The following is a 22,266-nucleotide window of genomic DNA, read 5'->3' on the forward strand; positions in this document are numbered from 1 at the left end:
ATGTTTTAAATTTGACATTTACAAAAGATCTATGTAAGCCGATTAAAAACAAACGCAATTAGAACAAAATTACATAATTATCAATAAATTGTATTCCATAACATTCGCTAATTGAAAGACATGTTTAAACAGTACAATATCTACTTTCTTTAGATTCATTTTAATATATTTTTTTTTAACTTTTTATTTGGATGTATGGACATTTCTATGAAAAGGTAAGGCGATAATTATTTTAATTATTTTCAATCTCTAAAACGATCAGGCAATGAATCCACAGCATGATTGATCAGAAATAATATGCATCTAATTTTTCCATAACCTTCCTAAGCTGTCAATTTTAAATTAAATGAACATTTTGATAACATATACAATTTTGCTGCTGTTTTATTAATAAGCGTACATTTGATTAATTCAACACATTTTATTAATGAAGATATCTGTTTAGCTTAAACATATTTTATTTGTTCAAATACAAATAGAATAAGACACAAGTCAAACAGACTTATTAAGATATCAGCTCTGTGCTAAAGGCGAAATAACTCCATCATTTTATTCAAAATTTATGATCCTGCAACAAAAAATAAAAATTGATCTACATGTCCAAAAGGCCATGTTTCCTATACAGATGCTCGCTGAAATGTTTTTAAAATACATGAATGACTTTGAAATCATTTTGTTTATATTGCGTTTAAGGAATGTTAAGGGGGGGGGGGGGGTTAAATCGTTCTAAATATTAACCTTTGTCTTTATATTTTAAGTGTCATTTAAACCAAAATGCGTTGTTTATAAACGGTATAAGCCAATAAAGAAGATTAAAAGTAAATAAAACTTTTAAAACCCATTCATGTTTGAAATGGATATATTGAATGAGAGGCTAAAAAGGAAGAACTTAATAGTAAATGTGCTTGTAGAATTATATCTTTCTCCTATGTTCATTTTATCTTTCCTTAAATCAAACTAAACAAAGCGGTTTAAATGGGTTTGTGGGTTGCCGTCTGTTTTCGATAGTATCCTTTAATTCCATTTGTTCATGGATAATGGTTTGTTTAAGTTATTATATTTATAACATTGTAACGGTCAGTTTATTAATTTCCCCTAAGAACCCTAACATAACAGTCTATCCTCTAATTAAATTTTGTACTATTATTTATGCTTTATGATTATCCTGATAAATGACATATCTTTGAATTGCTACTTTGGAGTTTAATAATTTTTAGTGTTGTGAATTTTTTATATGACAGATTTGAATGATGACATCAGTAATGACTTTGACCACGGATCCTGTAAAGAAGTTACGACATAGTGCCCAGGGATCTAGAACTTTTGCAGAAAGTAAACAAGTACGCATAGAACGGGCCAAATCTGTAGAGCCTAATTCAAAATACAATATACAGGATGGTGATGACAATTACACAGAATCACCAGATATTGCTGTTATTACGAGTAGGAATGATGAAAATGTGGAACCCGAGAAAAAGATGAGAGAAGCGACAATGTTCCTAACTGCTGCACGACGGATATCTACACCAAAAGTAAACCGTGCCTGTACACCCATTGAGGTGGAGGACCTGACGGAAGAAGAACTAGATGCATATTACTTTGATGGTTTGTATATTTTAATTTTGAGTTATTTTCATTGCTTTATATTGGACTTTCTGATAAATTTTAACACTTATGAAGACCAGCTTTATTAAAGAATAATAAGGGTTGGAATGACCTTTTGGGGGGAATTCGAATTGACGTCACCCTCCTCAACACTTTCGCATATTATGTGTGTTCCTTTTTCACAGGGTAAAATTAGTATATGTAGTTGATAATGTATAATTTGCATTTAGTATAAGTGCACGTCATGTGTTCCAGATGTATAAACAAAGGTTTAAATAAGCATTATTTCTATCTTGAAAAAAAACCCTAATACATTGTTTTTTAAATATTTTTAATGTTGACCGTCAATATATATATCAAAGAATAAAAACATAGAGTCCATATATTTAAATACATATTGCGTCACTTGATCGTAATAATAACCATGTTACACAATATATAATATTGAACAACATATATGTTATTCGGGTCTCAGACTGGCTTATGGTTTGTATTCCCTGAACCGAGGTATACGGGAATATAAACATTCTGCCGGAAATGTCACAATATAGGTGATGTCTGAACACACATATTACGGATTACCATGCATAAAAATGTATTTTCCAGTACCAGGTATTTGTTGAACATCCACACTGTAGTATAAACATGTTTCTGTTTATCGTATTTACATTTTTTTTCATCAAAATAGTATTTTTGCAAAAAAGTATTAACTCTTTATTTAAATTTTTGTAGGTTAATAATTTGTAAAGGATTTAGACCACCATTGTCCAGATTTATTGCTTACCACATTTTAGTATAGTTTTCATCATAACGTGAATTCGAACCATTATTCAATTTGCAGTAAAAATAATTGTCTCGCGTATGCGATATTTTATAATAAAACTTTCGGTCATAATTTTGTATTTTAAGTGTGTTAGACAGCCGGATTTCAAATTGACAAAACGTACCATTGAACTCATTATATTTCATTTTAAGTGAGTCTCTTTCGTTTTTAAAATGATACGCATTTTAAGACCACACAGAATATGGGTTGCTAAGTTCACCATCGAAAATTAATTTCATCAAATAGGAATTTTTGTAAGTAAAAGAAATCTTCATTTTTTTGTACGGCAATGGAAATTAATGTTTAAAATCGCCATGCTTTACTGTTGCTATTGTCGACTTCTCTTTGAAAAAAGAAAGGAGTAAAATCAAACGGGGAAAATCTCCAAAGCATGACAAAAACAAAATTTAGTCTGTAATCAACGGAACGAAGGGGTTTATCTGTTGGCAATGTCAACATGTTTAACTTTAGGTACAGTTTTTCGTCCTTTTTAGACGTCGATAATATCGTCCTATTCAGCTGTCGATAATATAGTTCTATTTAGCAGACGATAGCATCGTCCAATTGAGCTATCTATAATATCGTCCTATTAAGCTGTCGATAATATTTATCGTCCTATTAAGCTGTCAATAACATCGCCATATTTACTGCTAGTAATCGGCCTGTTTAGTTGTCTGTTATATTGTCATATCAGTTTTAAACAAGTTGGTAATAGTGCCACTTAAATTACATTCAAATTAGAATATACACGATCTTACGGTTTTATTTTTGTTACGTTACTCAAGTAATAATATGATTCTCTAATTGACCCTCGTCTTGTCATTTACTTGTAAAGTATACGAATATGTTTTTTAAAAACATTTTACATTATTTTCTTTTCTCTAGAACCCGAAGCAGAGCCAAACTTTTCAAAGTTCGATGTGAAAAAATATTATGCCTCAATGTGCGAAAAGGACGACCTTTTACCATCTACAACGTTCCTACGTCAGATCGAAAAACCTACATGTGATCTGTCTTGTCTATTGATGAACGAAATGGACGTCAGACCAATAGCTACAACACTAGTCGTAAGTATATATCCTCTAAGTAAAATATCCTCTGTTAGGGGCGCAGCACCAATAGCTACAGCATAAGTCGTAACTTTATCTTCTGTTAGGGACACCACACCAATAGCTACAACATTAGACGTAAGTATATATCCTCTTATAAGTAAAAAACTCCTCGATGATGGGCACTGCAACAATATAGCTAAAACAGTAGTTGAAAAGGACAACACAGCAATAGATAAAACATAATTTGTAAGTATAGATCGTGTCTTAAGAGACACCACACAAATAAGTATAATATCAGTTACAGTGTTTTTATACTATTTTAGAGACTATCTGTGTTATGATCCACAAGCGCCAATAAAGTAGTTTGAATTTAAATGCCTTAACATGAAAAGTCAAACAGCAGCCCCAAACGATGTTTGCCTCTGATAATACATAAGCATAACTCAGTTCATATGAACAAGTATTATAAAATGAAAGAAATACTAGGTATAATACCAGTTTCAGCGTTTTTATAGTTCTTAGATATATCACTGATATGATTAAAAAATACAGATGAAACTTTAGAATTTTTTTTTTGAAAAACAAAGCTATGGCTGATTATTCCCAAAACAGAGATATTATAGACTACAATTATATCGGCCCCTACACATTTCTCTGTATCCAATAACATCTGAGACAACAAATAATGAAGTAACGACCCGTATCACTCCATTATTATCGAGACATGGGCACATCTCTAGTACAAACAGCAATGGAAACCCGTATCACTCCATTATTATCGAGACATGGGCACGTCTCCAGTACAAACAGCAATGGAAACACAATATAATGTTTCTTATCATGTTTGAATCAGATAGAACAAGAGTAAGTTTTTGGTTCGATGTATAAATAAAACATAATTATTTGTTTTTCGCTTTTTCAGAACAATTCCAAAATAACAGAGTTGGACTTGTCAGAGAATGACCTTGGCAGTAAGGGGATGCATCATATAGCAGAGGCGCTGAGAGAAAATGTATTTATAACACACGTAGTAAGTTTTCTTCAGTATAATATATATACATAAATGTACAGTGGCTTATTTATTATTTCTTGAACATTGCGTTTTGCTTTTTTTTTTTTAAACTGTAATCGATATTTTACAGCAAGAAAACTGTCCTGGTTTCATTTGAAAATCTATGGACTAAACATCGTACAGATACACGTAGTTAGGGAGCCTGTACACCAGCTTCATCTCAGCGACGTCATACTATACAATAAATTCCATGTTACGAATTTAACCCAAAAAAAAGAAATACGTAACATGTACAATTTATTTCAATGTTGTCTCTGTTTGATACAACGATCAACTGCAAAACAATTAAATGGTTGAAATTGGACTTTATAAATCAAATATACATATATTTGAAAATAAAGTGTCTGGATTTTAAAATAATCGAAAATTTGTAATTATCACAATTACATCTTTTATCAATTGTTTTAAAACAAAAAAACTGCCAAACTACAGAAAACCCGGCCGCTTATTGGACGGACGTGCTACTCATAACTAATGACAGAAATTACGGACCACAAATTAAATTTCAGTACAATACAATTCTAAATTGTACTTAAATATTCTTTACATCTTGTATTTCAGAAATTATCCCGTGTTGGAATGGACCCTACCGGAGTGAGGTACTTACAGGAATGCCTAAAATGTAACAAAACATTAACACACCTTGACTTATCAAGTAAGTTAACAATGTACCTTTTTAACATGAAAAATATACTTATTATTGTGCTTGTACTTAATGTTTTAGCTACTTCTCATTAGTTTTATAATAAAGAATAATCCAATTCAAATGAATAAATAAGGGAGACGAAGTATAGATTATCACGTACGCAAAACATATAATATTTTATGCCATCATGGGTTTCTGTCTCTGGAAAATATTCCTGCACCTTGTATACATATTTTATACATTTGTAACAGAATAATTTTAAGAAATAAAATTTTACTGTAAACTACTGAGTCAGTGTGTCAATGTAATATCAAAGTAAAAAATAAGATTTTACTGTAAACTACTGAATCAGGGTGTCAATATAATATCAAAGTAAGAAATAAAATTTTACTGTAAACTACTGAGTCAGTGTGTCAATATTATATCAAAGTAAGAAATAAGGTGTTACTGTAAAATACTGAATTCGTGTGTCAATATAATATCAAAGTAAGAAATAAGATTTTACTGTAAACTACTGAGTCAGTGTGTCAATGTAATATCAAAGTAAAAAATAAGATTTTACTGTAAACTACTGAATCAGGGTGTCAATATAATATCAAAGTAAGAAATAAGATTTTACTGTAAACTACTGAGTCAGTGTGTCAATATTATATCAAAGTAAGAAATAAGATTTTACTGTAAAATACTGAATCAGTGTGTCAATATAATATCAAAATAAGAAATAAGGTGTTACTGTAAACTACCGAATCAGTGTGTCGATATAATATCAAAGTAAGAAAATCAGTGTGTCAATATAATATCAAAGTAAGAAATAAGGTGTTACTGTACTGTAAACTACTGAATCAGTATGTCAATATAACATCAAAGTAAGAAATAAGGTGTTACTGTAACTTGACTACTGAATCAGTGTGTCAATATTATATCAAAGTAAGAAAATCTGTGTGTTAATATAATATCAAAGTAAGAAATAAGGTGTTACTGTAAACTACTGAATCAGTGTGTCAATATAATATCAAAGTAAGAAATAAGGTGTTACTGTAAACTACTGAATCAGTGTGTCAATATAATATCCAAAAAAGAAGTAAGAAATAAGATTTTCTGTAAACTACTGAATCTGTGTGTCAATATAATATCAAAGTAAGAAATAAAATTTTAATGACCATCACTCGATCAGTGTGTCAATATAACGTCAAAGTAAGAAATAAGATTTTAGTGAAGATCACTCGATCAGTGTGTCATTATAACGTCACAGACGAAGGGAAATAAGTTTGAATGTGATGTTAGTATACTCTTCAAATACATCATCACTGTACTTCTTCTTTCAGCCAATCATCTGAACGCAAAGTCAGCCGTATATATTGCCAAATTGATTCAGGTGAGACATTTTATTTTTATTTCGCAAACATTATACTAGTAAGTAAACAGATGTGGTAATATGCCAATGAGACAACTCCCCTTCCAAGTTACAATTTATAAATGTAAACGATTATAGGTCAAAGTATTGCCTTCAACACGGAGCCTTGTCTCACTTCGAACGGCAAGCTATAAAAGGCCCCAAAATTACTAGGGTAAAACAATTCAAACAGAAATAGTGTTCTAATCTCTATATATAATAATAATATTTAAAAAACACATACGAACCACACCAACAAACGACAACAACTGAACCACTAGCCTCGAGCTCTGGCTAATGATGGATATATAAACACGCAGCGGGTTTTAATAGGCGCCAATCTTCACCCTAACCTCAGAAAGTCGTGTAAAATTACTACATGAAAATATATACTATAAAATATCAAATGAAATGGCTTTACTCTTTCAATAAGAAATTTTAGCAACAAAAACAAGTAAACAAAAAATGAACCAACATTGTTTTCATATCTGACGTTTGTTTAATTTGAAAATATTATATAATTGTTGTACTCTGAAAAGGATTTTAGAAATGGTTCAGTAAACCAATTTACTTAAGGATGGGTTTTGGCTTTTAACATGTGCTTTTTTGTTTGGCATTCAATTGTTATTTTCTTGTGACTTATTGTGTTTGATTTTCACCAGGAGAACGATTTCATCGTAGAGTTAGTCCTCCGAGAGAACGATCTGGATGATGAAGCAGGATGTAAAATGGCAAAATCTATATGTAAGTTTGTGTATTCATCTAAATGTGATATTTATATTAGAAGGTACACTTTAAAAAAGATGAAATACACAACTATCTCCAAGTTACTTGATGGAGACATGGTTTATATAATAACAAAGTTTGTTGTATAAAAAGTGGCAGACGTTTTTAAAGTGGCAATATTAAAAGTAAAAAATATCACAATCAGACAGAGTCATATTCTTGCAAAAACGAAATCTTACAACACTACACAGAAAACTAAAAATATTACAAGTGCATGAATTTAGATGGAAGAACAATTAAAATTGACAAAGTGCACTTAAAATCATTAACAAGTCTACTTTTATTTATTGAGACTTGGATGGAGAGTTGTCTCATTGGCACTCATACCACATCTTCCTACATCTATCTACTAATTTTTAATCATTCTTTTTTCAGCCTCTAACCTAACACTTAGGCGTTTAGATTTAAGTTGGAATCATATTAGAGGACGTGGTGCATCTGAAGTTGTAAAAGCTATTTGTGTGAGTATTTGACACTATGCATTCATTGTCAAAAGCACTTCTTGTTCGGTATAACATTGTATATTATAAGAACAAAAAGTCCTTTATATCGATAAAATTCGATATTTTTTTTTTTGTTATTCAGGGAAATTCATTTATTTTCATTGGGTAAGTAAAGTATGAAGATTCATTCAGTGTAAAAACTATATACTATCCTGAGGTCATCGCACGACGGAAATATGCTACACTTATCATGTTGAATCAATTTTCCTACATCCATAAGCAAACTTAAGGAAAACATGTTTTAATCCACTTTTGGATCACAAAAGTATTAACCAACTTGCAAAAACAATTACGTATCAGTTGCTTTTTATAACTAAACACAAAATAACGATTTCCGATCAAAAGATAATTTTGCATCAAATCACTTTTTTTCTATTTTGGTTTTTACGCCTGAAATAATTTTTCGCTATTTGAATACTTTCAATCGTTGTGTACTTACATTAACTTGAACCGCGCGTTACTTTCAATCGTTGTGTACTTACATTAACCGCGCGTTACTTTCAACGAGATAGTCCGAATGTTCAGAGCAAAATGTGTTATGGGAAATGCCTCGTGTCATTGTCGCAACCAATAATTATTGATATCCCCATTTTTATGTACATACAGTGAAATACAATCTTACTTTTTTGAAAAATCAAAAAAATTACAATATTAAACAAATAATGTATAAAAAAATTTGTATATTTCATAATATTTTTGGGGTTTGTTTTTGTTTTAGGAGAACGTAGAATTAGTAGACGCCAATTTATCATGGAATGGACTTGGTGAAGAAGGTTCCATCGCCTTCGGGAAATATTTCATGAAAAATCACACTCTACGCAAACTAGATTTAACAAACACTAGGATCAATTTCACACACCTTGGTCACATTCTAAAGGGGTTAAAACTGAATGATACACTGGAAACTGTTAAGGTAATACATTACAATAATTATATAATAGAATCCTTTAGTGTCATTTAGATTTCAGAAGCTTTGTTAATCGTCGTCTATATGCTGCAGTAACCCTTAGTTGTTTTCTTCATTCTTAAACGGTCATAGAAAACACGCGAACGATACCAAACTTGTAAGTTGACAATAAACTGATAACATTAAAAACAGAAAAATACAAAAAAAAGAAAAGACTCAAAACAGTACACAAAACATATTAAATAAAGGCAACAGTAGTATACCGCTGTTCAAAGCTCGTAAACCTATGGACATAGAAAGCTAAATCTTGAGCCACAGAAATCCCAACAAAACCAGAGTATTGCATCCGTTGTGTTGCTCGTGTAAGTAATAAACACGGTGATCAGTCGAACTCGATAGGTTATAGTCGGTTAAAAAAGGACGGAATTGTAGGTACGACAATTGGAGCATATCTGTCTTCATATGCGAAACAGACTAATCCATTGCTGATGGCTTCCGAAAAGTTCACTACTTGGTGATTTCAGCGTCACCACATAGAACTCTTGGTTGAACAGCTTTCTTGTGAGGAGCAGCCCTCTTTCATGGAAATCAATCCAGCTATCACTGATATAATTTTCTAATAATGCAATTCACTGTTTCAGTATTTATCTATTAGAACAAATCAGTAACTCCACAGCTTACTTTGAGTTCTTTTACAACTGAGTGAAATGATGTTTATCTACTATTGCAGCTGACCAGTAACCCTTTTACAACGGATGGTGCCATTGCTATACTTAAATGCCTTGAACTTTCGTCGACATCTGTATTAAAGAATTTACACTTAGAGGTAAATATAATGTAGAAATTATTAATAGAAATCATCATGTGTGTCTGTTTATGAATGTTAATGTTTGTAGATCTGGTGTTTTAATCAAATTTAAATTGGAAAAGGGGAGGGGGCACATTTTATGTCCAATTTTGTTAAACTTTTTATTTTATAATGAAGTATTAAGTAAGCATGTATTTCAAGACATTAACAAAACAACCTTTACCAGTCTGTGAATGTTATCTAAGGCTTTATATCTACATGACAAATATTCACATTAATTAATATGAACCCACTGAAGTGCTTTTATTGCTACTCCCAATCTTGACTGTTGCTTGAAGGTTTCAGCAATGACCAACCATAAATGCAGTAATCCATAATCCAAAATAAATATCAGAATGCCAAATATCTTGTATCTTGAGAGGTGGTAATTTGGCAGATCTGCCATGCTATTTTTTCTCAAATTTAAGGGGCGGGCCTATTTGGCCTTATCATAGAAAACTTCATGTTTGAATATAGAATATTTATTATAAGTTTACATGCTACATTTGTTTTGTTTACAGGATACTCCTGTCGACGACGAATTTTTAGACGCATACGAAGAACTTCAAAGCATTCGAGATATACATGTATACCACAAAGAACCGAATAAAAAGAAAATTACATCAATACTGAGAGAAAAGAAACTAGAGAACTATGACCCGATGTTGTTGTTGTTTGAACTCATGAGACAGGAGAATATGCGATTAATTGATTTGTTCCGTCAATTTGATAAAGACGGAGATAGCAATATTACAAAACAGGAACTTAAAGATGGATTTTTGGTATGTACATGTACAAGCTGAAATTTCTTTTCTCATAATTTATTTATTTGTCGTTTGTGGTTTTAACTGTAAAGTTCGGAGTCTAATCGATGAGATCAGAAGGTTCATTATAAAACAGATTTGTTGAAAGCCGTAAGGTTGCCTATAATTGCTTAAATCCACTTCATTTTGAAGATTGTTTTCTCATTGGAAACCTCTTAAAGCTTTACTTTGATATATAGCGTCACAACAGAACACTTATTTGTTTTTCAATCTTCACTAAGACAAGCACATGACTATTCATAGTCTAAATTTGTGAATAATTGGCCCGGGGGGGGGGGATGAATTAAAGCACATATTTCACGTGTATACGAGAATATATAACTACAATATTTTACTTTTGAATCAAGATACTACTTGATAATATATTGGTTGCTATCAAATACGGTATTTTTTCATTCAGAATAAAACTGACAATTTCACATGTGAAACAAATCATTGAATATTTTTAACGATGTAAATTCAGTTTTAGAATTAATTTCTCTGTAGCGAATATATATAAATTCAGAGAACGATCTAAAATATAAAAGGCTATGGAGAAACAAAAACAGTGCCAATTTAAAATTTGCATTAATGTTTACCTACTAAAGACTTGTTACAAGCACCTTACATTATCATATTATTTACAAATATGCCTCAATCTAATGAATGAACATTCACATTAATTGACATTCACATTACTTGACAGAAATTTTCCTTGGAGCTATCGGAAGAAAAGCTCGAATCCCTGATGAACAAATTGGATCTGGACGAAAATCACAATATTGATCTTCAGTGAGTATTCTATCAATTTCATTCCTATCTCTCTTTCTCTCACTTTCTTGAACGACTGGACAGTCCTTATTGTCCTAAAACTATGCTCAATACTCGAAGAACACCATTTGTGCTCAAAATATCCAATCCAGTAGCACCTTTTCACAAAAAATCTTTAGAGTAAAATTTATCTTAAGTGTAGAATATTCCTTAACTGTTCAACTAAATATTTTTATCGTAAGATTAATTTTAAGATTTTTTTGGTGAAAAGGGCTACATTATTTTGATGTTTTGAGTACTGTAATGGTGCACATCGGTTGATGATCGCAAAGACTGATTATAATGTATAGAGTTTAAGCGGTGTGATTGCCCTATCCGCTTCCCTTTGCTTCAGTAAATGGACTCAGGAACTTGAATATAAATGGATACGGGAAGAGTGTGCGGATAAACAGTATTCTCCTTAACACATTTGTTTTCAGGGGGTACAACCAAAACAATATACTGAAAATATTTTTTTAAAATTTTTATGTTTGATAGATTTTGATATATATCAAATTTCAATGAAAGTTGTATTCAAAACAAAAAAGTAAAATATACTGTAAAGAATTTTAAGACTACTATAATTCTTTTGTAGACAACATATATCTTAATTTCTTTCTTTTACAGTGAAATGGTATACGGCAGACGACAAGCAGCCCATGTCAGACATCTTGCAAGTAACGATACGGTCGGACGATTATCAGAATCTATGAAACATTTACAGACATTGGTAGAAAAATCAAGGAAACAAAAATATGACGCATTGATTCAAAATATAGAAACTAAACAAGAAACGAAGAAAAAACCTATGTATCGTCGTGAAAGCGCGGCTTCTTTGTCGTTTGAAATAACAGGCGAAGGACGAAAAACATTAGAATCTATTGCACCAATAAATATAGAATCTTAAATTGTAATGCGTTTTTTCTTTTTTTCTATTTTTCGAAAATTAGGTTGTCTAAATTTTAACTTAACGTTGACCAGTAAGTACATACCTACAAAATACAAATATAGCCACTGCTCACATTGTTTATTTGCTTTACATGTAACTGTTTGACGATAAAATTCAAAGTCAGGTGAGAAATTGATCGATCAACTGGTGTTTTGATGTATAAATGTAGATATGTTTGCCTACTTTTGTATGTATTTATCAAAAGGATGTTTCTCGTTTACTGTTTTTTTAATCATATAATTTAGACCTTTGGTTTTTATGTTAGAATAGTTTTACGTCAGTCATTTTGGGGGCCCTTTACAGCGTTCTGTTCGATGTGAACAAAGGCTCCGTGTTGAAGGCCGTACTTTTGCTTAGCGAGATTTACTTTTACAAATTTTTACTCGGATGATGAGTTGTCTCATTGGCACTTATACAAAATCTACCTCGTGAATGAATTAAAGGGAGATCTTTATTATTCTATTCAATATTTTAAGAAGATGAGATTCAAGCTAGAGGCAATTAGCCAAAACGATAAATGTGCCACATAACTATACAAAGTCTATTAGTTTTGGACTGGCAAATATTTTTAAATTTTTCTTATATATCTGCTTGATAAATGACTCCTTTATATGATATAAAGCATTATACAAATTATAATTTTATTAAATTAGATCTTCAAATTCGTCGTGAAAAGACTGGAAACAGATTTACATAAGAAAATAAAAAGACCAAAAAGAGTGTAATATATGAAATTCTAAAATTTGAACATGCTCCATTTTTAACTACCGGTATAATATCACTACCCGGTCTTTCTGATATTGTCTCATCAGCAGGCATCAAAAACGACGTGCAATGTTTCCCGCCATAATGTGGGTTACAGATACAAATATAATGAGTTATGTAGCTCTTACACGTTCCTCCATTGTCACATATTATATACTGACATGGATCTAAACGATTTTCACAAAAGGCGCCATTGTACCCAACTGGACAAATACATTGAAAGCCAAGTCCAGAACTAACGCTTCTACACTGAGCGCCATTTTGACATTCAACATCGGTACACGGATTTATCACAATTTCACATCTATGTCCTGTGTAACCCTGACTACAAAGGCAACTTCCGGAAAAACCACTACTTGACGCAACGCATGTGCCATTATGAAAACACGTGGTACCCATACAAGGATCCATGATAATGTCACAGTTATTCCCGGTATATCCGTCTCTGCAATCGCAAATGTAACCATCCACACCATCTTTACAGATTCCACCTAAAATAAACAGTGTGAAACCCTTAAATAAATTTTAATTCTCGTGCTGGAGGTCCGATATTTAATCGGTCTTAATACACGTGTGATTCTTTCTGGAATAGCAATGGTTTACTCGGAACTTTGAATATAATTGGAGTAGCAGTAAAAGGTCTTACATTTATTAGATGCATAAGCCATAATATGGTTAAAATATGAAATTTGCTTGTATTTTTATAGTATAAACAATGATTCAAAACCATGGTAGTAGATGAACGACTGTTTTGTGTCATATTCGTAATTCGGATATTATCCAGTGTGGTGTTTTTATTGCCGAACTGATAAGACATGCATTGTGTATAGTAACAACTATATTTACAATAATTACCATATTTACAAGGACTGGAATTGCATTCATCTATTTCTGATTTGCAGTTCTCTCCGGTAAAACCTTTTGTACAGTTACACATAGTTCCTGTTAGAGTAGGTATACAAGTACCACCATTCATACAATCTGTTTCATCACACGTCAACTTCCGAAACTCACAATGAGGTCCATAATATTTCTCAGGACATTCACAACCAATTGAAGATACCTGATTAAAAACACAATATCCTAGATAAGATTCATGATTTTTAATTATATTTTGTATAACGTTAAATTTCACTAGAGATCAGACAGCATTATGTATTTGTAAAAATGCATTATTTGATTTAAAACGGAGATTTAAGTTAAAAATGAGATGTTTAATATATTCTATTTAACATTTTGCATATATTTTAAACTGCATTTGTACGTCATGTGTAAAGATTATCATTTTTTATAATAATAACAGGAAATGCCTGTAGCAAGTCAGGAATATAACAGTTGTTTCCATTCGTTTGATCCATTGCGTTTGACATTTGACATGGGCCTTTCCGTTTTGAATTTTACTTGGAGTTCGGTAATTTTGTTTTTTTTTCTTTTTCATCATAGTCAGAAATAAATATGGTCATCTAATAAATTTGCATTATATAAATGCATCATCTACATTGACACAAATTCAAAAGCGAAATAAACCACCGTTTGTGAACAAATAACTTACAGAACAATTTCCACCATTTTGGCAATGCCTGTCTTCACATATCACAGACTCACAGGACGTACCAGTATAACCAGTGACACATTCACACGTGAAATTCTTTTGATTGTCTGGTAAACAAGTACCCGAATGCTCACAGGGATCATACTTATTGCAATAGTTTATATCTACAACATAGAAGTAAGACACAATGTATTCAATGTTCTTGATATACGTAGCACATTAAAAGAATGTTTTACAGATTACTTTTAATATACAATGTATACGAAATAGGACTGAAATTTGTATTATACGTTAATATTCTTACCACTATACGTCAGTAAGACTGTTTGTTGTACACCCGTGTTTGAGGGTATATTTCGCCGGATGTCAGTGCTACGAATATTTGGCATGATTTAAGGTTTGACTACCCATAAAACCAGGTTAAACCCATAATTTTGTCTTAAAATGTCCTGTACAAATTCAGGTATATTTCAGTTGTTATCATAAAGTCGGTTTCTATGTATGTTAACGTTTGGATTTTTTTAGGCATTTATGTATTTCTGTTCCGTTGTTTCCTCTATAGTCGATGTGTTACCATTGGTTTTAGTTTTTAATCCGGATTTTGTTTTCTCTCAATCATTTAATGACTTTTGAACAGCGGTATTCTACTGTCGCCTTTATTTAAATGATATACTTTTATTGATTCGCCTTTTTTAATCCGTTCTACTTACCAATATTGCAGTCTTTGCCTGTCCAATCACCATTACAAATGCACTGCCATGGTTCATGACAATAACCGTTTATACAACCAGGATTTCTGATACACTGATCACATGATTCACCTTCCCAACCAATGAAACAACTAAACAAATTATTGAAAGAAAAAAAGAAACATGGTGACAATTTCAAAATAGTATCAACAACTTAGTAATAGAAAAGAAGTGTATGTAATTACCTAATATAATAATAATGACTGGAAATGTGATGTTGCGAATTTGAGAAAGAGGAGAAATGCCAACGATACATTCACTAATATGTCGACGAAAAACTTGTATTGTTATGGCAAATAACGAAAATACGTCTAAAAGAACGAACAGGTCCACAAAAAACTAATTGAATATCAATATTGAGCAACACGAACCCTACAAAAACCGGAAAATAGGACCCAAACTGCTACCATAGCAATCCTTCCTTGGATGCATATTAAGTACCTGAGGTCACCCCTAGGTTTTGGTGGGTTTGTGTTGCTTAGTCTTAAGTTTTCTATGTTGTGTTTTAAGTACTATTGTTTGTCTGTTTGTATTTTCTTTTTCTTTTTCAGCCACGGCTTTGTCAGTTTATTTTTAATTTATGAGTTTGCATGTCCCTCTGGTATCTCTCGTGCCTCTTTTGCAACCCCTACCAAACATACAATAACTGTCATATGCGAATATGCATAAAGTAAAGTAATTACACTTCCAGGATGCTTTCAACTTTTAGCACTTATCCCGATTCAAAGTAGTTTTTTTGAAGAATTTTAGGAAACATATTTCATTATCATCTTTTCAGATGACAACTTTGAAGTACAGTATGAATGAATAAAAATCAACTATATTATGTGGATGGTTGACTCATAGGCAATCATACCACCTCGTCTTTTTTCATACTATAACACTTCAAAAAGGTCTCTTAAACTATGATTACAAGATAAAACGTCTGCTTTAAGTAGCCTTTTTTATTAGCTGATTTCTTGTTTTTCTACATTTGTAGATGTTAAATATAATTTGTTACTACATTTCAGAAAGAATGAATTCGTTTTCATTTTAAAATTAAAATAACAAGTACAGCTATATGTGTAATTTTGATAAATGCTCTTTTTATTGTTGAAAGATTCAATGTTTTATGCAATCATGTATTATCTGTAAGATATCAACAAACCTGCATTGAAATGGTTCATAACAGAACCCGTGTGACATATTACATCTATCCCAACACATTGCTGTAAAAATAATAAACACATTTACAACGTTTGTCTTTCATCTTTCTTGGCTTCAATGAAATTGAACAGTCTTAATTCTAACACAAACATTGACAAATGTATATAAAACGAACACCATTCAAAATGTTAACTTTCAATACCAGGACGAAAAACTTCCTCAGATTAAGTTGACATAAGATGATTTTTAGTTGCTCTGTTCATGCCTAATTGGTATATATGCTTTTATACATTTCATACATTTATCAATCCAAACTTTTATCATCGAGTGACCTGGTAGAGTAGAGGCACAATATATCAATGGAAAATATATATGGATGTGCATAGTCGAGGCGATTCTATCGTGTGCAAGGAAATAGTCATCATACATACATGTAGTTATGATAAACATTGTTATTGTAAAAGCAGGCTGTGGTAAAGCACACATTATTTCAGACAGAATCGAGGAAGACCTCCCAAGTGTCTATGCACTGGCAATATCTATGCAAATTGTTCTTGTTTTAGGATATCATGTCTAACATTCTACGAACAATATCGAATATAAAATTGGAATGAAATACTAGTACTTATATTCGTCAAAATAATTTGACTTTTTAGACTCTTTTTAAGTTATTTCGCATGAAGTACATAACTCAAGAAAAAAAGATTATTAGTTTTCTATATTTGATAACAAACGTAGCAAATGATAAAACAGGTTACATAACAATAGCCATAGCGTTGTCGGTTTGTTTTCGATTTGTAAGTTTGACTGTCCCTCTGGTATCTTTCGTACCTCTTTTGCTCCAGAGTTCTCCATCTGCCTTTGTAGGCGTCGCCATAATTAATTTGTGAATTTTAAAGCCTTCCTTTGAAGCTATTTTCAGTCAGATTACACCTTTCAGCGTACACGAAGATTCATAATCAATAACTTGGAAGTAAACAGTGCCCAAAGACAATACCACATTTATAAATAATCGATATATTTTTATTACTAGTAATCAACTATTATTCATGACCGAATGTTAAGGTTTGAAATGAAGACAGTTTTTCATGACAAAAATTAGACAAGGTCATTAAATATATAGTATAGATTCGTGCAATAAAAAATAGAATATCACACCATTAAAGCATAATTAACGCGAATCAATGTGAAAATACTCTTTTAGGGTTAGCGGTTCCTGCTCCAACAACGACAATTGTCGTTATCTTCATATCATGGTTATCATCCGTTGATAAGTAGCATTCGTTGACAGTCATATGTGAGGAAAAGAGGACAACAGAAATGTGGTCTCAACAACTTGAACAGATCACTATCTGTGACATGTATCATAATAACGTCCGTTAAATTTGAGAAGAAATGATTTCAACAAAACAATTGAAGCAGCAACCTATACTATTCAATGTCTTTTGAAATTTTGTTCACAAGCCTTGAAATACCGTACCAACTGAAAAGTAACTCCATTTGCAGGAACTGTGTGAATGTGTCTGCCATTTTTACTTTTATGCTGTGTATAAAAGCATAAATATAGATTTCACAACATGTCGATTTCAAATTATGTACCTGTTTGACAGAATTCGCCATCCCATCCCGGAAGACACAGTTTAGTACCATCTTGGTCACATACATAATGTCCAAAGCTATCATTCCTTGATCTACAGAACACTTCACATCCTGCTCCGTAGTAATTGTCATCACATATTACTCTGTAAGTGTATTGTATTGATTTGTTTTCTCCTAATGTTGTCTGGGTGTACCAATACGATGGCGGATATATAGTCTCACTCACAATACTACGTATGATAAGTTGAGATGAATCTAAAATGTGGGTGAAACAGATAGAATAAATGTTTAAAAATAGATATCTTCTTGGTGGGACTTAATGACAAACGACAAATTGAGAACTGAATGGGAAAAGATTGTCTGGAAAAAATTGATAAAAATGCCAAAATCTAAGGTCAATTATAAAAGGGAAATTTCCGTAAAAACTGACATAATAAAAGGTTAGTCTATATCAACTAATGGAAAGAATATAAAACAACTGTCATATTTCTGATTTGATACAGGTATCTGCTGAAGAAATGACAATTTCAATATTATTTTGTTTGGTGAATCACCGAATACGTTTGAGAAGAAATGAATTAAATTAATTCGTTGCACTGTTGTAACCTGTTCCAGGAAGTACCGTCTGACAAGTAGACGATAATACGAAAGAAATACAACAATGGTGTATTTTTTTTATAATTTATGAAATTGTAAATCGTTCAAATGTATAAAAGATGTCACGATAACTTTAATCGATTATGCAAGGATAGTCGTAATGTAAATAAAGTAGTGATACAAATGAATTCCCCTTACCATTTTGTGATAGGTGATTATCATTATCATGTCTGACATCTACTACCAATGTAAACACAGCCTGAAAAACAACACAACTGATTATAAAAACAATTTATAAGTCATTTCACAGGCCCTTGTAGAACTACATAACCAGATAGCCAGACTTGGGGGTAAATCTTTTATAGATAATTGTTTAATATGATCCTACGTAACCTTGTTTATATCTTCAATACAAGCTATTGATGTAAGGTACAAGAATTTGTATGTAAGTTTATAATTATAATAAATAAGTCAAGTATGCGTTGATTGCTATATAATTGGAAAACAAGATTACAACAAGAAGCTTACTATTCTTTGTTGGTACATTAACAGCCAAACCTTTGTTGGGTAATATCCTTCTTCATTTCAGTTGATACTTAAGAGCCAAGCCTGTGTTTGGGATTCTTCATATGTATTTCAATTGATACATTATGAGCCAAACCTATGTTGGGGATTCCCCTTATGCATTTCAGTTGAAACATTATGAGCCAACCCTATGTTGGGGGTTCCCTTATTCATAGCAGTTGATACATTATGAGCCAAACCTATGTTGGGGATTCCCCTTATTCATTACAGTTGATACATTATGAGCCAAGCCTATGATGGGGATTCCCCGTAATTCATTGCAGTTGATACATTAATACATTATGAGCCAAACCTATGTTGGGGATTCCGCTTATTCATTGCAGTTGATACATTATAAGCCAAACCTATGATGGGGATTCCCCGTAATTCATTGCAGTTGATACATTGTGAGAAAAGCCTATGTTTGGGATTAAGAGGATTCCCTTTATTCATTACAGTTGATAAATTATGAGCCAAACCTATGATGGGGATTCCCCGTAATTCATTGCAGTTGATACATTATGAGCCAAACCTACATTGGGGATTCCCCTTATTCATTGCAGTTGATACATTGTGAGCCAAATCTATGATGGGGATTCCCCTTATTCAATGCAGTTGATACATTATGAGCCAAACCCATGATGGGGATTCCCAGTAATTCATTGCAGTTGATACATTGTGAGCAAAGCCTATGATGGGGATTGAGGGGATTCCCCTTATTCATTGCAGTTGATACATTGTGAGCAAAGCCTATGTTGGGGATTAAGGGAATTCCCCATATTTATTGCAGTTGATACATTATGAGCAAAGCTTATGTTGGGGATTACGGGGATTCCCCTTATTCATTGCAGTTGATACATTATGAGCCAAGCTTATGTTTGGGGTTCTCCTTATTTTTTATGTTAAAACATAAGCAGCAAAGCTAGATAGCGAGAACACGGATAACAGTTGTATCTCATGAGGTAAAATTTATATAAACAAGAATGTGTCCTAGTACACGGATTCCCCAAACGCACTATCATTTTCTATGTTCAATGGACCGTGTAATTAGGGTTAAAACTATAATTAGGCATTAAAATTAGAAAGATCATATCATAGGGAACATGACTTTTTTTTATTGTGTACTAAGTTTCAAGTTTATTGGACTTCAACTTCATCAAAAACTACCTTGACCAAAAACTTTAACCTGAAGCGGGAAAACGGACGGACGAACAGACGAACGAAAAGACGGATGAACGAACGAACGAACCCACAGACCAGAAAACATAATGCCCCTCATAAAAATATTATAAGGAGAGGATAGCTAGTGGTAAGGTTGCCAATGAGACAAATATGCATCATATCCCATACGATTTAGATATATATACAGGTCACTGTATGGTCTTCAACAAGGAACAAAACCCATACCGTAAAGTAAGCATTAACAGAATCCGACAAAAAAAAATGGGAAACAATTCAAACGAGAACACCAACGTCTTATGTATGCTAATAGCGATAAAACAAATTACGGCAAGCATCAAACAACGACAATCATTACTACATTTCCGTCTACTTACTTTGGACAGGCATATACATCTATATACAATGATTGTGAGATTAAACATGTTTGTAAGCACTCTGATGAAATGGCAAAACATAAGAATAAATTGTAAAAATCGGTTTTCCAGAGTTTTCGTAGACACTGAAAAATAATTCACCAATAAATAAACCAGGTTTCCCAGACATAAATATCAATCAGTTTTAATCCAACATATTTGTGTAATAGCCATTTTATACAATCCGAAAAAAAAGTACGAACTGAAGCAATGCCAAATAAACATGGTCGACAGTACCAGGAGTATTCAAAAAGGTCAAACAATACATATGTATTTCGGTTTTGAATTATTGAAAACAAAATCATTATAAGTACCGATTAAGACAATATTTAAAGATGTTATAACAGTTGCTCTTTGATTTGACGAATTGAAATGTTTCTTTCGGGATCGATTACATGTGCGTTCGTTACCTCTTCTGTTATCTTTTTTCAAGCTGTCGGCAAATACGAGTAAGGAAAGACAATAATTCAATAGCAATGTATTCTGAAGACTTGAGTTTGTAACCCGGATTTGTTTTCTCTTTTTTTAAAAGTGTCTATGTACAAGTATTTTATAGTATTACTCAGCACCGCATACGCAATTGTTTTGTGATTTTGAGGTTTTTGTTCTTTATCCTGATACTGAGACGACTCTCATCACAGCCAATGGCGAACATGTTTTTATACTATCAAATTTTGCTAACATTTATCAGAACTTATCTTTAAAAATCCGGCAAATAAAAGAAATTGTCACAAGTATCGTATATGTGATAATAAAAGTATCCTGTTGTTTTGATTGCCATTTGAATGCCGTTACTCTATTTTATTTTAATTGGAAAACATGGATTTGTATTTCAATATTTTTCAGCATAACTTAATATAATATGCACTAATTTTATAATCTAAAATGACGTATATTTGACATGCTATGACTATAAATTTATTATCCACATCGCTTTCTCAGTCGCTGTCCAAGGGGTTTTTAATTTAAGAGCGGACTTAATAGGTTACGCAAATGTTTTAATCTCTTTTAATCTAGAACAAGTGTACATTGAAAATTTGATATGAATAATTATTAGATCATCTAATCTCCCTTTGATTAATATCAACGCAATGTCTCGTCTGGTCTTTTCATCAGTCGATTATAAAGCAATAATTGCATAATTTACTTCCGTGTAAATAAAATAAAATATTCAATATATCATTATATTTGACTACAGGCACGTACGATATTCACTGAACTAAACAACCTTCATCTTGAAGCATTTTTAAATAGAGATACACATGATGCCCTTCTGATGAATCTATAGACGATAGATACTTTATCTTACAATATATTTATATTTAACATGACATTCACGAAAGTCATCTTCAAGTGGGGAGGGTAAAATTTAGTAATTAACTATTACTTAATGGTTAAAAGTTCATGAAGTTCGATAAACTAAATTCTGTCAATTCAACAGCAACTCAAGAGGTTTATTTGTAAAAAGCAACTGTATGCTGATAAAATAATGTATACATTTTG

The 22,266-nt window shown here is 31.9% G+C and overlaps 2 protein-coding genes and 1 long non-coding RNA gene across 6 annotated transcripts in view; 2 read left to right on the forward strand and 1 right to left on the reverse strand.

Annotated features, from left to right (window-relative positions):
- LOC139484823 (uncharacterized) overlaps positions 1-22,266 on the forward strand; it is a 452,262-nt gene that overhangs the window by 363,135 nt on the left and 66,861 nt on the right. The gene's annotated exons all lie outside the window — the stretch shown is intronic.
- On the forward strand, positions 1,216-12,155 carry LOC139484797 (leucine-rich repeat-containing protein 74B-like). 2 transcript variants are annotated; one of them, XM_071268764.1, is made up of 12 exons: positions 1,216-1,605; positions 3,314-3,495; positions 4,403-4,510; positions 5,114-5,207; positions 6,524-6,573; positions 7,254-7,335; positions 7,753-7,838; positions 8,599-8,793; positions 9,518-9,613; positions 10,156-10,416; positions 11,144-11,229; positions 11,875-12,155. In XM_071268764.1, exons 1-12 carry the CDS (start codon positions 1,248-1,250, stop codon positions 12,152-12,154), a joined length of 1,878 nt encoding a protein of 625 aa, XP_071124865.1. In that variant the 5' UTR covers positions 1,216-1,247; the 3' UTR covers position 12,155. The 2 variants fall into 2 exon arrangements, with proteins under 2 accessions (XP_071124865.1, XP_071124866.1); XM_071268765.1 differs by lacking the exon at positions 1,216-1,605 and adding an exon at positions 2,122-2,217.
- Positions 12,803-22,266, reverse strand: part of LOC139484798 (protein jagged-1a-like) — a 36,842-nt gene continuing 27,378 nt past the window's right edge. For all 3 annotated transcript variants that reach the window (XM_071268766.1, XM_071268768.1, XM_071268767.1), the window contains 7 exons: positions 18,803-18,863; positions 18,008-18,262; positions 16,410-16,470; positions 15,224-15,354; positions 14,514-14,677; positions 13,817-14,024; positions 12,803-13,452 (listed from right to left, as the gene is read on the reverse strand). In XM_071268766.1, the coding sequence (XP_071124867.1) occupies positions 12,854-13,452; positions 13,817-14,024; positions 14,514-14,677; positions 15,224-15,354; positions 16,410-16,470; positions 18,008-18,262; positions 18,803-18,863 (1,479 nt within the window). In that variant the 3' untranslated portion in view covers positions 12,803-12,853. The remainder of the gene's footprint in view (positions 13,453-13,816; positions 14,025-14,513; positions 14,678-15,223; positions 15,355-16,409; positions 16,471-18,007; positions 18,263-18,802; positions 18,864-22,266) is intronic.

This window comes from Mytilus edulis, chromosome 8 (genome assembly GCF_963676685.1).
Source record: "Mytilus edulis chromosome 8, xbMytEdul2.2, whole genome shotgun sequence".
Classification (NCBI taxonomy): domain Eukaryota; kingdom Metazoa; phylum Mollusca; class Bivalvia; order Mytilida; family Mytilidae; genus Mytilus; species Mytilus edulis.